At 43.3% G+C, this 17,200-nt stretch overlaps 2 protein-coding genes across 2 annotated transcripts in view; one reads left to right on the top strand and one right to left on the bottom strand.

Moving 5' to 3' along the window:
- Positions 1-1,544: 1,544 nt before the first annotated feature.
- On the bottom strand, positions 1,545-6,567 carry ciao2a (cytosolic iron-sulfur assembly component 2A). The gene is made up of 5 exons (XM_068722712.1): positions 6,471-6,567; positions 5,945-6,109; positions 5,593-5,642; positions 3,953-3,998; positions 1,545-2,326 (listed from the first exon to the last, which is right to left on the bottom strand). Exons 1-5 carry the CDS (start codon positions 6,496-6,498, stop codon positions 2,226-2,228), a joined length of 390 nt encoding a protein of 129 aa, XP_068578813.1. The 5' UTR covers positions 6,499-6,567; the 3' UTR covers positions 1,545-2,225.
- Positions 6,568-7,278: 711 nt separating this feature from the next.
- spg11 (SPG11 vesicle trafficking associated, spatacsin) overlaps positions 7,279-17,200 on the top strand; it is a 23,635-nt gene continuing 13,713 nt past the window's right edge. Inside the window, exons 1-12 of the mRNA XM_068722713.1 lie at positions 7,279-7,609; positions 8,968-9,152; positions 10,012-10,239; positions 11,283-11,499; positions 11,958-12,007; positions 12,039-12,114; positions 12,213-12,604; positions 15,460-15,605; positions 15,684-15,798; positions 16,158-16,313; positions 16,435-16,610; positions 17,077-17,200. The exon at positions 17,077-17,200 is cut by the window's right edge and continues 53 nt beyond it. Coding sequence (XP_068578814.1) covers positions 7,410-7,609; positions 8,968-9,152; positions 10,012-10,239; positions 11,283-11,499; positions 11,958-12,007; positions 12,039-12,114; positions 12,213-12,604; positions 15,460-15,605; positions 15,684-15,798; positions 16,158-16,313; positions 16,435-16,610; positions 17,077-17,200 — 2,065 coding nt within the window. The 5' untranslated portion in view covers positions 7,279-7,409. The remainder of the gene's footprint in view (positions 7,610-8,967; positions 9,153-10,011; positions 10,240-11,282; positions 11,500-11,957; positions 12,008-12,038; positions 12,115-12,212; positions 12,605-15,459; positions 15,606-15,683; positions 15,799-16,157; positions 16,314-16,434; positions 16,611-17,076) is intronic.

The raw sequence follows: 17,200 nt of genomic DNA on the forward strand, positions 1-17,200 counted from the left end.
CAGGAATATTGGCACAACGTGTCCTCGGTTTTTAATCCCGTTGGCACATATGGAAACTAACTGATAGGGCTTCATTTGTCCAATGCTCTTGTTTATCCAATCAGCATTCAGCGTTGATGATTGACAGGTGTTTGGAGAACGCTGCTGTGGTGAAGATGAATTTAAATTCATGACTAAATCTAATATCAGAAGAGAAACCACCTGCTGTTCAGGACAACAAATACAATAAACCAGATGATGCAAGTAGAGCCATGTGTCAATACAGCTCGGCATGGTGGGTTCAGTGGTCAGAGAAGCTAAATATAATAATAATGATAATAACAATGACTTTACTTATATAGCATCTTTAAAAACAGTTTACAAAGTGCTTAGACAGACAAAGCAGCAAAAGCAAGGAAATAATGACAATAACAGAAAGCTCAGTGAGACAGTCGATGAAAATAAAAAGCGTTGAATCTGTCCAGAAATGAGCAGAAGCACCAGAATAAAAATGTGAAATTGTAGCACAAAAGCAGAGAAATGATCTCCGTCATGTTCTCAAACGAGACCCGACGGCTCTCAGTCCGTAAATATCAGAGACGAGAGGTTCAATACTCGCAAAGTACTGAAAAAGTACTGAAAGTGAAAGTACAGAAAAAATACTGCAAGTAAAAATCCAGAAAAAGTACAGAAAGTGAAAGTACAGAAAAAGTACTGCAAGAAAAAGTCCAGAAAAAGTACTGAAAGTAAAAGTACTGATGTAGTGCAGTAAAGTGTGTCCTGTGACTGACATGTGACGTTAGTAGAAGCAGCATGTTGTTGCTGTTCTGTTCACACACAGTCAGCTTGTTTGGTCCAGTGGGTCTCAACCTAAGGGGTCAGGCCCCTCCAGAGTGTCACCAGATAAACCTGAAGGGTCCTGAGACGGTTAATGGGAAAGAAGAAGAAGAAACTAAGCTCTGATTTTTTTTTCTCAGATTTTAGTGTTTAGATTCTGAGCTTTGAAAGGAAGAAGACGTCAAACAGTTTGTTCACTGAGAAGTGAAGAAGACGTCAAACAGTTTGTTCACTGAGAAGTGAAGAAGACGTTAATGTCCCTGATGTGTAATGAAAGATAATCTCATTTCATCTTGATGAAGGAACCAGCTCACCTTGTTAAATTGAACGGAACGTCTGAAAGACACGTTGGAGTAAAAACATTTCATACTTGACAGATATTGGAGGATATTGCTCCTCTCACAGATTGCTCTGCATCATCATCTATATTGTGTTTAAATTCTCACATTGTGGATTTTCATGAAGCCCCACAGTGCCCCCTACAGGTGCAGCTGCATCATTACTACAGAGAGCTTCATCATCTTCAAATCTAATTATTTATTTTCCTTTTTTCACTTCAGGTGTAAAATATTGTGTTTGTCTCTTTAAGGGGAACGATCCCAAAGTCATCACAGGTAAACAACAGTGTGTTTAATGACAATAATAATATTAATAATAATAATATTAATAATAATATCAATAATAAGATCCAAAGACAAATGATTCTGTCAATCAAACACGACTCAAAGCAGCTTTTAATAAATCATCTTTTTTTATTAAAAATAATCACATCTAAAAGAATCAGACTTCAGACTGTAAAGTTTCTCACATAGAAACACGACTCTGATGATTTAGACTCTCTTTGATTCATAAAGACAGAAATATGACACATTTATCTTTATCAGAATCTAAGGAGAAACAATAAAAAGTGACGGCGTTCACATGAACCCATCGCGTTTTGATCATTGCTATCTTGGCTTTTTTTTAGCAACAGATAAACAGGAAGTGACCCTATCTGGACTGAGGAGGATTGACGTAGAGACCTGTCAATCACCGTGTAGCCCCGCCCCTCAAGCATCCCCTGCTTTATGGTCTGTTTGACTCTAAATGGAACCTTTGAAGAACCAGAGGTGGTCTCCTGGCCAGAGACCTAAAAATAAAGGTTGGTATGACTCACAAACTAAAGATCATTGACTGAACAAAGGAAGAAACTGATCGTCCTCCATGTAGACACTGGACAGTCTCACACTTTTAGAGCCGTTATAGTGAAACCATTTCGCTGTCAACGCGCTCATCAGTCCCGGCTTCCATCCCGACTTTCATTCATGATCCTCACTAGAGACGCTCTAGAAGAAAACCTCCAAACTCTCCAGAGTGAGTCCTCCGATTTAGACCTCCAGGCCCCTCCCAGGTGGGCGGAGCTTCCTCCGTCAGTCGTCGGGCTCGGTGACGCACTGCTCCACGATCTCCCTCAGGTTGGGGTTCTCCATGGCGGCCGCCACTCGCTCCTTATCGTTGATCTGCTTGTTGACTGAAGACACAAAACTTCACTAGTTGTACATCAGTCTGGAGTCACGATGAACACTTCACAATCTGCTGCTACAGAGCTTTTATTTTGTAGAAAGTCTCCTCACTAACAGATGTTATTTAGTTTAGTAAATGTTCAACGGTTCAACTGAAAGAGACACAATTGAATAAAAAAAGAAGAATCAGAAATGTTGAGCATCAAAACGTGTAACGCTAATCTGTAACCTTAAACTAAGTATTTCACCATCTTTTACTAAACCTAACTAAGTAGTTTCCTGTGAAGACGGAAGTTTATTTTGAAAAGACTGAAACAATGTCATGGAACGAGCAGAAATTGTCACATGTTGCTGGACTTAAGTTGGAAAACTTAACTTAAGACAAGTTAAGATACGTTAAGTTGCGATATGTTAAGTTACGATACGTTAAGTTACTATACGTTAAAATAAGATACGTTAAGATATTATACGTTAAGTTACGATACATTAAGATATTATACGTTGAGTTACTATACGTTAAGTTGCGATATGTTAAGTTACGATACGTTAAGTTAAGATACGTTAAGATGCTATACGTTAAGATAAGATACGTTAAGTTAAGATACGTTAAGATAAGATACGTTAAGTTAAGATACGTTAAGTTAAGATACGTTAAGTTAAGATACGTTAAGATAAGATACGTTGAGTTACTATACGTTAAGATACGATACGTTAAGATATTATACGTTGAGTTACTATACGTTAAGTTGCGATATGTTAAGTTACGATACGTTAAGTTACTATATGTTAAGATATGATACGATACGTTAAGTTACGATATGTTAAGATATTAAACGTTAAGTTACGATACGTTAAGATACTATACGTTAAGTTAAGATACGTTAAGATACTATACGTTAAGTTAAGATACGTTAAGTTAAGATACGTTAAGATAAGATACGTTAAGTTAAGATACGTTAAGATAAGATACGTTAAGATAAGATACGCTAACTTAAGATACGTTAAGATAAGATACGTTGAGTTACTATACGTTAAGATATTATACGTTGAGTTACTATACGTTAAGTTACGATATGTTAAGATATTAAACGTTAAGTTACGAAACGTTAAGATACTATACGTTAAGATACGATACGTTAAGTTAAGATACGTTAAGATACTATACGTTAAGTTAAGATACGTTAAGATAAGATACGTTAAGTTAAGATACGTTAAGATAAGATACGTTGAGTTACTATACGTTAAGTTGCGATATGTTAAGTTACGATACGTTAAGTTACTATACGTTAAAATAAGATACGTTAAGATAAGATACGTTAAGTTAAGATACGTTAAGATAAGATACGTTAAGATAAGATATGTTAAGAAAAGACACGTTAGGACAAATGAGGAGTAACTTTTCATAAGATATCATACAAACTGTTGTTTGAAGATACACTGAAGAAAAACAACTTAGTTTGAGGTGATTAAAAACTGATGAAAACATATTTATTATTATGTTCCACTTCTGCCTGTAGAACCCTGAATACTTCCCACTGTTCCTTTAAACGTGGTGTTGACTCCTCGCTACAGAACACTGAACGTGACTCAGAGGGAGGTGGTTCAGTCTACAGTAGAAAAGAAGATGAACTCACTGTCTTCTTCAGTAGAATGGGTTCCCTCTGAAATGTAGATTTCCAACTGAGAAGAGAAAGAACAGCAGATGTTAAAATGCAGCCGCAAGCTGTGCTGTAAGTTAATTATTCAGGAACTTCAATTAAGAGTACAACGTATTCTAAATGAGTTAAATTAAACACAAACGCTTGTAATGAGCAATAACAGAGACCAACAGAGAAATGGGACAAAAGAGTAAATCGTACAAAACAACAGAATACATATAAACATGTTCTGAGGTTGTTTTTAAACAATAACCTTCCAACAGACCCATAAAGAAATGCTTTAAAGGAAAACGAGAATCTGACATAATCTGACTGAATGGTTCACATTGTTGTGAAGCATGAAGTGTTGATATCGAGTCTATGAAGTTCTGGTTTTTGCATAACCTGTAAAATATCTTCAGAAATAAATGGAAATGTATCACATTTATATCATCGGAATATTTAAATAAAATAAAAAACATTACGACACAATAAGTTACGATAAGATATGTTACAACACGATAAGATACGATACGACACGGTCAGTTACGACACGATAAATTACGATAAGACAAGTTATGATACGATAAGTTACGACACGATAAGTTACGATAAGACAAGTTATGATACGATAAGTTACGTTACGATAAGTTACGATATGAAAAAGTTACGATACGATAACTTACGATACGCCACGATAAGTTACGACACGATAAGTTACGATAAGACAAGTTACGATACAATAAGTTACGTTACGATAAGTTACGATACGATAAGTTACGATACGACACAATAACTTACGATACGATAACTTACGATACGACACAATAAGTTACAATAAGACAAGTTGCGATAAGTTACAATAAGTTACGATACGACACAATAAATTACGATACGATAATCCTTATTAGTCGGGGACATTTGCAGGATTACAGCAGCAAAGTGAAAAGTGCAAACGTAACGAACGTTAACGGTATAATAAATAAAGAAAAAAGGTAAAAAACTGAAATAAGGAAAAAGCAGGAGCTGCTGTAACGTGAGCAGATGTTGAGCAGATGTTCAGCAGCTTCCTGACAGAAAACTCTCCTCTGATCAAGAGGCTCCTCGTCTCTCCAGCTGCTCTCTCCATGCCGTGTGTTTGATGCCCGTCCAGGATCTCCTCTCTCTGCTCGACCTCTCACCTCTGGAACCGGCTCGTGAATAAACAGCTGACTGGCGTCCTGATTGTTTGTTTTACTGCCTTTATTGTTCATGAAACAACAGCTATTTCCTGTCTGAACTCCAGAAGTTCAATCTTCTGTTTGGTCTCGTGTTAATGTTTGAAAGTCGGCTTTAACCTTCTGTGTTACGACACGTAAAGCATCTCAGCGATCCAGCGACGGTAGTCCGTTCATCCACCGGTACACGGCAGACAGCAGCTGATAAAAGAGCTTTCTGCATTCATTTAACGGAGATAATTTGACATTTTTGGGCCGTTGGAGAGGCTCTGAATGTCCAGAGGACCATGAGGGAGAGAAGCTGACGTCTGATGAACGGTGTCAGTGTGAGAACCTCTGATCTCTCTAGACTCTACAGAGATCAGAGGTTCTCACTGTCTAGAGTCTACAGGAAAGAAAAGTCACTCCTGTGCTGCTCACCTTGTGTTTGAACGGCAAACATCTCTGCAGCTTCACTTGTAAGCAGAGACCTGCAGACACAACGATGAGAGGAGGAGGAGGAGGAGGAGGAGGAGAAGAAGAAGAATGAATTATACATTAATAATGAAATAGAATAGAATAATTTAAATATTATTAGATTATATATTTTGCAAAAACTAGAAACAAGTGCGACACCTCTGCTGACATCTGTGTGTTGAAAAGCCTTCTGAGGGTTCAGGTTAGTTTCTCGTCTGTTATTTATATACATACATATATACTGTATATATATGTGTGTATACATGTATATTTACAGTATATATATGTGTATGCGGTTGTCGATCAGCTGACTCACCGATCAGCGTGGCCAGGGAGCAGTGAGGGACGGTTGGGGAGAACTTGATGATGATCAGGTACTCGTCCTCTCCGAGCTCCTGGACCTCCACACACTTCTCCGTCACCACGTCCAGCTCCTCCAGGGTGTTGGGCTTCTCCGGGTCCCGGATCGACCGGATCACGTCTGGGGGGGGGGGGGGGGGGGGGACGACGACATTAGTCACAAATAACTCCACAAACAGGAAACACACTTTAAAGGAGCTGAACCCATCTTTTCTGTCACCTGTAGTTCATATTGCAGCAGAATTAAACGCTCTATGATGGTTATGACGCCTCATACGTCACACGAGGTGGGACTCAGTCCAAACACACCAAACTTCATTCATAGAAACATACATTTAAGTTCTGTTCTGGTACTTTTTGCCATTTCTATGCAAACACACCAGACACAGTTTAGAGAACTGCGCATGCGCATTTCACTCCAGCCTCACCAAACTCCATTGAATAAATGTTGTGTTTAAGCGCAGCACGCAGTCTCCACTCACCGTACACTTCTAACGCTTTCTCCTCCATCGTTCAGGACTTCCTGTTGATCTCTATCTAAACACGGAAGTGCGCTTAACGGACACCGGAAGTGTGAACAATTACACCGAGGTCTGCTGGGTCCCTCGCAGCCAATCAGCGCATCCGTCTCACTTCCGCTTCCTGTATTTTTGTTTCCAGGGAAAAACAATCGATGAACGATCAAACTGTAACTGTACAATATTTCGAAATACTTGTACTTTACTTGAGTATTTCCTCATTATGCTACTTTATACTTCTACCTCACTACATCTTAGAGGTATTCTGTTGTACTTTATACTGTACTACATCTCAGAGGTATTGTACTTTATACTGTACTACACCTCAGAGGTATATATTGTACTTTTTACTGTACTACACCTCAGAGGTATGTATTGTACTTTATACTGTACTACACCTCAGAGGTACATATTGTACTTTTTACTGTACTACATCTCAGAGGTATTGTACTTTAGACTGTACTACATCTTCAAAAACATCATTTGTATTTAATTTGTTATATATATATTTTTTATATTTTTTTATATAAAATTAAATAAAAAATATTGATATATATATATATATATATATATATATATATATATGAATGTTATTTTGTTTTTTAATGTTATTTCTGTATGAAATAAATCATGATTATAAGTGCTACTTGTTTCAATCGTTTCTTTCTCGACACCACGATCGTCATTCGATTAAACGGTCTTTCTCTTTCGTTTCTCTATTGGTCAGGTCTGGTCAGCTGACAGCCGCAGACAGAACACGTGACCACTCGGAGTCAGCTGTTTTGTTTTACATGACGGAAGGAAATGTCCAAACTTTGTCTCCGTTACCGTCGAAGTTGTCGCTGCGTACCGTTCAGTCTGACCGCGGTTGTTTGAGCAGGTCTCCCGGTTCACCGTGCGGAGATGTCGGAGGAGCGGAGCTCCTTGGAGGTGTGTGTGATCCCGGAGAACCAGCACTGTGGCGGGGTACCGGACCTGCGGAGAGCCGAGCTGGCTCCTGGAGGCTCCCTGCTTGGATGTCTGGGGGTCCGCGGTACGCTGGTGGTCTGGGACCCGGCGGACAGAGAGACTCCTCCGGCCTCAGTGGACGGGTGTTACGCAGAGTGAGTGTGTTCTTATTTATGTAATAAAGCTGATAAAAGACTTATTTATGTAATATATGTGAGCATGAAGACAGCTGAAGCCATGGGCACGAGAAGACATGAATACATTATTATTATTATTAATATCATCATTATTATTATCATTATTATTATTATCATTATCATTGTTATTATTATTATTAATATCATTATTATTATTATCATTATTATTATTATCATTGTTGTTATTATTATTATCATTATTATTATTATCATTATTAATATTGATATTATTATCATCATCATTATTATTATTATCATTATTATTATTATTATCATTATTATTATTATCATTATTAATATTATTATTATCATTATTATTATTATTATCATTGTTATTATCATCATCATTGTTATTATCATTATTATTATTATTATCATTATTAATATTATTATTATTATTATCATTACCTCTGAGCTGCAGTAGTATTAGAGTACTTGATGTACCTCTGAGCTGCAGTAGTATTAGAGTACTTGATGTACCTCTGAGCTGCAGTAGTATTAGAGTACTTGATGTACCTCTGAGCTGCAGTAGTATTAGAGTACTTGATGTACCTCTGAGCTGCAGTAGCATTAGAGTACTTGATGTACCTCTGAGCTGCAGTAGCATTAGAGTACTTGATGTACCTCTGAGCTGCAGTAGCATTAGAGTACTTGATGTACCTCTGAGCTGCAGTAGTATTAGAGTACTTGATGTACCTCTGAGCTGCAGTAGCATTAGAGTACTTGATGTACCTCTGAGCTGCAGTAGCATTAGAGTACTTGATGTACCTCTGAGCTGCAGTAGCATTAGAGTACTTGATGTACCTCTGAGCTGCAGTAGCATTAGAGTACTTGATGTACCTCTGAGCTGCAGTAGCATTAGAGTACTTGATGTACCTCTGAGCTGCAGTAGCATTAGAGTACTTGATGTACCTCTGAGCTGCAGTAGCATTAGAGTACTTGATGTACCTCTGAGCTGCAGTAGTATTAGAGTACTTGATGTACCTCTGAGCTGCAGTAGTATTAGAGTACTTGATGTACCTCTGAGCTGCAGTAGCATTAGAGTACTTGATGTACCTCTGAGCTGCAGTAGTATTAGAGTACTTGATGTACCTCTGAGCTGCAGTAGTATTAGAGTACTTGATGTACCTCTGAGCTGCAGTAGTATTAGAGTACTTGATGTACCTCTGAGCTGCAGTAGCATTAGAGTACTTGATGTACCTCTGAGCTGCAGTAGCATTAGAGTACTTGATGTACCTCTGAGCTGCAGTAGTATTAGAGTACTTGATGTACCTCTGAGCTGCAGTATAGAGTCCTCGGTGTGTCCTTGTCTCTAGCTTCCTCTGGGACGAGGAGGCGGTCCTGGGCTCTCCTGGTGTCTTCAGACTGGTGTCCGTTGGAGCTCAGTGGGACCTGAAGCTGCTGGAGGTGGAAGCGGAGCGGTCGGCCTCCATCGCGGTCCTCTGTGTCTCTGAATGTCCCGCAGGCCGCCTGCTGCAGACCGTCAGGGAGCAGGACGACGGTGAGTACCGGGACCAGGACCGGGTCTGAAAACTGGACCGACAGAAGACCGGAGACACTGAGACACGGAGACACGGTGTCTTTATCTCTGAACCCCAGGGTTGAAAAAAAGCATGTTTTTTTTAATACATTGCCAGAAATCCAAAGTTTATCAAAACCAGAAGCTGTAAAAACAGACATGATCCTTGGATTTTCAACTTTCTGACGTCCCTTGAACACATCACGAAGCTTCCATCAGGAGAAGAAACCAAATTTAACATTTAGGAGGAGGGGAGGAGGGGAGGAGGGGAGGAGAGGAGAGGAGAGGAGGAGGGGAGGAGGGGAGAGGAGGAGGGGAGGAGGGGAGGAGAGGAGAGGAGGAGGGGAGGAGAGGAGAGGAGGAGGAGGGGAGGAGAGGAGAGGAGGAGGGGAGGAGGGGAGGAGAGGAGAGGAGAGGAGGAGGGGAGGAGAGGAGAGGAGTTTGAATCATGTGAATAGTTTAATAATTATAATACGTAGAGCCTCAGTCCCCCCCTAATATATTTATATATATATTTATTTATATATGTATATATATATATATATATATATATATATACACACGTTTCCATTGTTTACAATTTAAAACTAATTAATTATCAGAAAAATTCAACTTGCGTTTATTTCTTCCTTATGAGTGATGTCATCATCACTGTGTGGTTCTCACTAGAGACATGTTCTAGTTCTACTTCTCCTCATGATGGTTCTGTTCCCATAGAGGAGCAGGACTTTTATTTTGAAGGGAACATCAAGCCCACAGAGAGTGAAGTGTGACCGGAGCAGAGTGCTCTGGGTTCAGAGGGTTGATGTATTGATATATTATAACGAGTCTTTATTTCCAGGAGTGTGTGAGCTGCAGTCGGTGCGTCTGTTGTCGTTTGCCGCCGGCCGCGGCTGCGTGCTGCTGAACCGTGATTGGCTGCTGCGGCTGCAGTGGCAGCGGACGGAGGCGGAGCCGCAGACGTTGTCCTGCCGCAACATCCGGCTGGCTGACGGAGACAGACACTCTGCTGTCCACCACTGTGTCTGCAGAGACACTCTGTTCATCCTCAGCTCCACCGGTCTCATATGTATCCTCTATGAACAGATCAGTATGGTCATGAGGTAGAATCCATACTGTAGTAATACAGTAATACTATAGTGTGTAGAAGTACCTCAAACTACTTCTATGTTTCAACTGGACTAGTTCAAACTCAGCTAGCTGTGATGAAACTAATTAACTAATTAAAGTAAAGAGAACGGATTCAATACACTATTCAGTTATGTTCAGTGAAACAGATAACCAAACTAACCAGGTCTACCAGGAACTAACTGACTACCTAACTAACTAACTAACTAACTAACATAACTGACTTAATGATTATTTGATTAACTAACTAGCAGACAAACAAACTGACTAACTAACTGACAAACTAACTAACTGACCAACTACCTGACACACTAACTAACTTAATTATTATCTGACTAACTAACTGACAAACTAACTAACTGACCAACTACCTGACACACTAACTGACAAACTAACTTAATTATTATCTGACTAACTAACTGACAAACTAACTAACTGACCAACTACCTGACACACTAACTGACAAACTAACTTAATTATTATCTGACTAACTAACTGACAAACTAACTAACTGACCAACTACCTGACACACTAACTGACAAACTAACTTAATTATTATCTGACTAACTAACTGACAAACTAACTAACTGACCAACTACCTGACCAACTGACTAACTAACTAATTAACTACCTGACCAACTAACTAACTGACCAACTACCTGACACACTAACTAACTTAATTATTATCTGACTAACTAACTGACAAACTAACTAACTGACCAACTACCTGACACACTAACTGACAAACTAACTTAATTATTATCTGACTAACTAACTGACAAACTAACTAGCTAACTAACTACCTGACCAACTGACTAACTAACTAATTAACTACCTGACCAACTAACTACCTGACCAACTAACTGACAGACTAACTAACATAACTGACTTAATGACTCTCTAGCTAACAGACTAGGATGAGGACCACAGAGGACCTGGACCTGGTCTCTCTGTAGTCCAGTCTTCTTTAACTGAGCCCTCCAGCTGTGTGTGACATCACTGATGGAGGTCTGCTGGCCAGCATCAACCTCCCGGCTTACCTCACTCCTCTCCAGCCGGAGGACGACCTCGTGTCCTCCTCCTGCTCCTCCTCCTCCTCCTCCTCCTTCTGCCTCCTCCAGGTGTCCTCTGACCTCAGCACAGCTGTAGCCGTCACTCAGACTCACGGCGCCGTCGCCATCGACCTCGACCACTACTTCAGGTACATCAGGACAAACCAGCTCCTCGGTTTAGTTAAGACGACTCCTCTGGTTGTATAGAAGTCTATGAGAACATGACTCTACTTCTCTCTAGTGTCCACCAGGGGGCGACTCCTCTGGTTGTATAGAAGTCTAGTCTAAAATGACTCTACTTCTCTCTTGATTTATTCCCTCAGTAAACATTGTAAACATGAGTTTATGGTCTCAATCTCTAGTTTACAGTCTTCTTCAACACAGCATGATGTTCATTTAGTACATTATGCTCCATTTAGAGTCAAACAGACCATAAAGCAGGGGATGCTTTAGGGGCGGGGCTACACGCTGATTGACAGGTTGTTAGCAGAGACGTGTACAGCGTCTCTACATTCATATTTGGTGATTTTCTTTTGACTTGTAAACACCCTGAGGATTGGTGGATGTAGCCTCACAGATGAACCATCACTCACTCCTGTCTTCCCAGTTTGTATCCAGACCACCTGCTGTGTGCCGCTCCCCCCCGCCCCCCCCCCCGTCCGGCCCCAGGACCACAGAGACCAGAGAGACCACAGAGACCAGGACGGCCTGTCGAGCTCCGACAGCAGCCTCGCCGCCCTCGGAGCGACGTTCAGGGCCGACCGGTAACCGACCGCCGTTAATGTACATTTATATTCATGTGATTCTGTTCATACAACGTTTACATCTCCTGTAGTGAGAACAAACTGTAACTCCTCTGTAGCTCCTGGGAAGCTCGTCTGGCCTCCATGTACAGCAGAGCTTCCTCCTCCTCCTCCTCGTGCTCCTCCTCGTGCTCCTCCTCTTCCTCCTCCTCCTGGTCCTCCTCCCTCCCCCACCTGGAGCCCCACAGGGCCTCCTCCTCGTCCTCGTCTCGCAGCAGAGTGCCTCGCGGCGGGTCTGCCGCCTCTTTCTCCGTCCCCGAGTCGTCCGCTCCGTCTCTGCTCACCGTGACCGAGTTCTCCGCCCAGCTGACCTTCGTCCGCCCCGGCAACGGGGGGACCACCGCGGCATTGTGGGACTTTGAGTCCGGCGGCGTGAGCCTCCACCGGGCGGAGGGCGAGGCGGCGCCGGTCCAGCGCTGCGGAGAGAGACAGCACCGACTGCTGCTCCGGAGTAAGAACACGACTCTGTGGTTCTGTTCAGTCAGTGGATCTATCTATAGTGGATCTACTAACTATAGATCCTCAGACTGTAGCTCTGTGGTTCTGTTCAGTCAGTGGATCTATCTATAGTGGATCTACTGACTATAGATCCTCAGACTGTATCTCTGTGGTTCTGTTCAGTCAGTGGATCTATCTATAGTGGATCTACTAACTATAGATCCTCAGACTGTAGCTCTGTGGTTCTGTTCAGTCAGTGGATCTATCTATAGTGGATCTACTGACTATAGGTCCTCAGACTGTAGCTCTGTGGTTCTGTTCAGTCAGTGGATCTATCTATAGTGGATCTACAGACTATAGATCTTCAGACTGTAGCTCTGTGGTTCTGTTCACAGTCAGTGGATCTATCTATAGTGGATCTACAGACTATAGGTCCTCAGACTGTAGCTGTGTCGCTCTGTTCACAGTCAGTGGATCTATCTATAGTGGATCTACAGACTATAGGTCCTCAGACTGTAGCTCTGTTCAGTCAGTGGATCGATCTATAGTGGATCTACAGACTATAGATCCTCAGACTGTAGCTCTGTGGTTCTGTTCAGTCAGTGGATCTATCTATAGTGGATCTACTGACTATAGATCCTCAGACTGTAGCTCTGTGGCTCTGTTCAGTCAGTGGATCTATCTATAGTGGATCTACAGACTATAGGTCCTCAGACTGTAGCTCTGTGGCTCTGTTCAGTCAGTGGATCTATCTATAGTGGATCTACTGAATATAGGTCCTCAGACTGTAGCTCTGTAGTTCTGTTCACAGTCAGTGGATCTATCTATAGTGGATCTACAGACTATAGATCTTCAGACTGTAGCTCTGTGGTTCTGTTCACATTCAGTGGATCTATCTATAGTGGATCTACTGACTATAGGTCCTCAGACTGTAGCTCTGTGGTTCTGTTCACAGTCAGTGGATCTATCTATAGTGGATCTACTGACTATAGGTCCTCATACTGTAGCTCTGTGGTTCTGTTCACAGTCAGTGGATCTATCTATAGTGGATCTACTGACTATAGGTCCTCAGACTGTAGCTCTGTGGTTCTGTTCACAGTCAGTGGATCTATCTATAGTGGATCTACTGACTATAGATCCTCAGACTGTAGCTCTGTGGTTCTGTTCACAGTCAGTGGATCTATCTATAGTGGATCTACTGACTATAGGTCCTCATACTGTAGCTCTGTGGCTCTGTTCAGTCAGTGGATCTATCTATAGTGGATCTACTGACTATAGATCCTCAGACTGTAGCTCTGTGGTTCTGTTCAGTCAGTGGATCTATCTATAGTGGATCTACTGACTATAGATCCTCAGACTGTAGCTCTGTGGTTCTGTTCACAGTCAGTGGATCTATCTATAGTGGATCTACTGACTATAGATCCTCAGACTGTAGCTCTGTGGTTCTGTTCAGTCAGTGGATCTATCTATAGTGGATCTACTGACTATAGGTCCTCATACTGTAGCTCTGTGGTTCTGTTCACAGTCAGTGGATCTATCTATAGTGGATCTACTGACTATAGATCCTCAGACTGTAGCTCTGTGGTTCTGTTCAGTCAGTGGATCTATCTATAGTGGATCTACTGACTATAGATCCTCAGACTGTAGCTCTGTGGTTCTGTTCAGTCAGTGGATCTATCTATAGTGGATCTACAGACTATAGGTCCTCAGACTGTAGCTCTGTGGTTCTGTTCAGTCAGTGGATCTATCTATAGTGGATCTGCTGACTATAGGTCCTCAGACTGTAGCTCATCAGCTTGTTTCTCTTTTAATAACATGTTTGAAGTGAAACTAAAATATTATAAAGATAGTTCTGTTAATAAACCACAAGGAGGAGGAAAGGGACTAAATGAACTGTCTGTCTCTCTAACTTCCTGTCTGTCTCTCTAACTTCCTGTCTCTCTATCTGTCTGTCTTCCTCTCTCTCTCACTCTCTCTCTCTCTGCCTGTCTCCCTCTCTGTCTCCCTGCCTGTCTCCCTCTCTGTCTCCCTCTCTGTCTGTCTCCCTCTCTGTCTCCCTGTCTGTCTCTCTGTCTCTCTCTCTCTGTCTGTCTCCCTCTCTGTCTCCCTGCCTGTCTCCCTCTCTGTCTCCCTCCCTCTCTGTCTCCCTATCTCTGTCTGTCTCCCTCTCTGTCTCCCTCTCTCTCTCTCCCTCTCTCTGTCTGTCTCCCTCTCTGTCTCTCTCTCTCTGTCTCCCTCTCTCTGTCTGTCTCCCTCTCTGTCTCTCTCTCTCTGTCTCCCTCTCTCTGTCTTCCTCTCTCTGTCTGTCTCCCTCTCTGTCTCCCTCTCTGTCTCTCTCTGTCTCTCTCTGTCTCCCTGCCTGTCTCTCTCTGTCTCTCTCTGTCTTCCTGCTTGTCTCCCTCTCTGTCTCCCTCTCTCTGTCTGTCTCCCTCTCTCTCTCTGTCTCCCTTTCCGTCTTTCTCTCTGTCTCCTTCTCTGTCTCCCTCTCTCTCTCTCTGTCTCCCTGCCTGTCTCCCTCTCTGTCTCTCTCTGTCTTCCTGCCTGTCTCCCTCTCTGTCCCCCTCTCTCTGTCTGTCTCCCTCTCTGTCTCTCTCTCTGTCTCCTTCTCTGTCTCCCTCTCTCTCTCTCTGTCTCCCTGCCTGTCTCCCTCTCTGTCTCCCTCTCTCTGTCTGTCTCCCTCTCTCTCTGTCTCCCTCTCTGTCTCCCTGTCTGTCTCTCTCTCTGTCTCTCTCTCTGTCTCCCTCTCTGTCTCCCTCTCCCTCTCTGTCTCCCTGTCTGTCTCTCTCTCTGTCTCCCTCTCTGTCTCCCTCTCCCTCTCTGTCTCCCTGCCTGTCTCTCTCTGTCTCCCTGTCTGTCTCCCTCCTCCAGAGTCCGGTGTGTTCCAGGTCCTGTTCTCGGTGTCCCAGCAGGACTTGCTCAGCAGGTTGATGTTGTTCGGCAGTGCAGCGACGGTAGACGCAGTGTGTCACCTGAACAGCTGGGGGCGCTGCTCCATCCCCGTCCATGCCCTGCAGGTAGGAGGAGGAGACGGCTCCGCCCCCGTCCCTCTGCTCTGTCTCTTTTACAGCTGTGTTGTTGTTGTTGTGCTGCAGGCTGGACTGAAGAACCGTCAGCTGGACACGGTGGACTTCTACCTGAAGAGTAAAGAACACCTCCTGATCCCTGCTGCCGAGCAGCCAGAGACCTCCACCCAGAGCCTGACGGAGCGTACGTACTCCACACCAAAGACCCACAGCAGCTGTAGTCCGTCCACAACAAACTACAACCACCGTCTGCTCAGATAACACGGCCGACAGCTCAACAGTCACCGACCCGCTGCTTTCACACCTCATTTTGTTCTGCGACCGCAGCGTCAGACCAGCCAGGGTGCATGCTGGGTAGTGGAGTAGCCTCAGGTCCTAGCAGGGTTAGCTTAGCATCCATCGTAGTTATTCATTTGAAATGCTTGTTGTTGTATTTTATCACGTACAAATCAATCAAACGGAGCTTCAGCCATTATGGTTTCATACATGTTGTATATAAGTGTGTGTGTGTGTGTGTGTGTGTGTGTGTGTGTGTGTGTGCAGGTTTCCAGGAGCTGTGTCCTGCGTTGGACCTGCTGTGTTCGGCCGTCAGAGACTCAAACAGTGAAGCTCAGAGCCGACAGTTCTCAGAGCAGCTGCTCAACATCACCATGAGCTTCGTCAACACTCAGATCCGCTCGGTGCTGTCCAACACACAGCGTGAGGCTGCACACACACACACACACACACACACACACACACACACACACACACACACACACACACACACACCTCTGTCCACAGCTGTGGACGCTCAGCTTGTTCTCTGTCGTGTCTGCAGTCGAGGACGCCGGCGTCCGCGGCTGCGTGGACGCTCTGGACCGCTACGTCACCGAGCTGAGGAGCTACATGAAGAGGTTCCCCTGGCCTGCAGGGGGCGACGCCTCCAACACCGACTCTGTGGACCGCGCTCAGGAGGAGGCTCAGAGAGACGAGTGGGAGCAGCTCTCCACGGAGGTGACTGTTCACTCCTGTTGTAATCTGTGTTCTCTTCAGACTCAGGACCGTAGACTGGACTGAAGAAGACGCTTTCACGCCTCGAGTTCAGCATGTTAGCCGTCGGCATCTTGGTTCTTTTGCAACCAGTGAACAGGAAGTGACCATGTACGTCTCTGGTACAGACCTGTCAATCAGCGTGTAGCCCCGCCCCTAAATCATCCCCTGCTTTATGGTCTGTTTGACTCTAAATGGACCATAATGTACTAAATGAACATCATGCTGTATTGAAGAAGACTGTAAACTAGAGATTGAGACCATAAACTCATGTTTACAATGTTTACTGAGGGAATAAATCAAGAGAGAAGTAGAGTCATTTTAGACTAGACTTCTATACAACCAGAGGAGTCGCCCCCTGGTGGACACTAGAGAGAATGCAGCTTTAACACGTGAAGAACTGACCTTCTTATCTCTGAATGCGTTACAGGAAGTGGTCCGTCAGTCCGTCCTGACCAATCAGATCCCCAGAGCTCAGGCCGTCCTGAGGAGGCGGAGCCGGCCGGAGCGGCGTCTGTCGGCTCTGAGGATGGAGGGTCTGCGTCAGGTGTTCT

The sequence above is a fragment of the Cebidichthys violaceus genome, unplaced genomic scaffold (assembly GCF_023349555.1).
Source record: "Cebidichthys violaceus isolate CVI_PGR_0920_01 unplaced genomic scaffold, fCebVio1.0.p SCAF_3, whole genome shotgun sequence".
NCBI lineage: Eukaryota > Metazoa > Chordata > Actinopteri > Perciformes > Stichaeidae > Cebidichthys > Cebidichthys violaceus.

Excerpts from the sequence above, each read along its gene's own strand:
- ciao2a (XM_068722712.1), bottom strand. The coding sequence starts at position 6,498 with ATGGAGGAGAAAGCGTTAGAAGTGTACG. Across the intron at positions 6,110-6,470 it reads GAAAGCGTTAGAAGTGTACG|ACGTGATCCGGTCGATCCGG; the intron begins GTGAGTGGAGAC and ends CCCCCCCCCCAG. Across the intron at positions 3,999-5,592 it reads GTTTGCCGTTCAAACACAAG|TTGGAAATCTACATTTCAGA; the intron begins GTGAGCAGCACA and ends TTCTCTTCTCAG.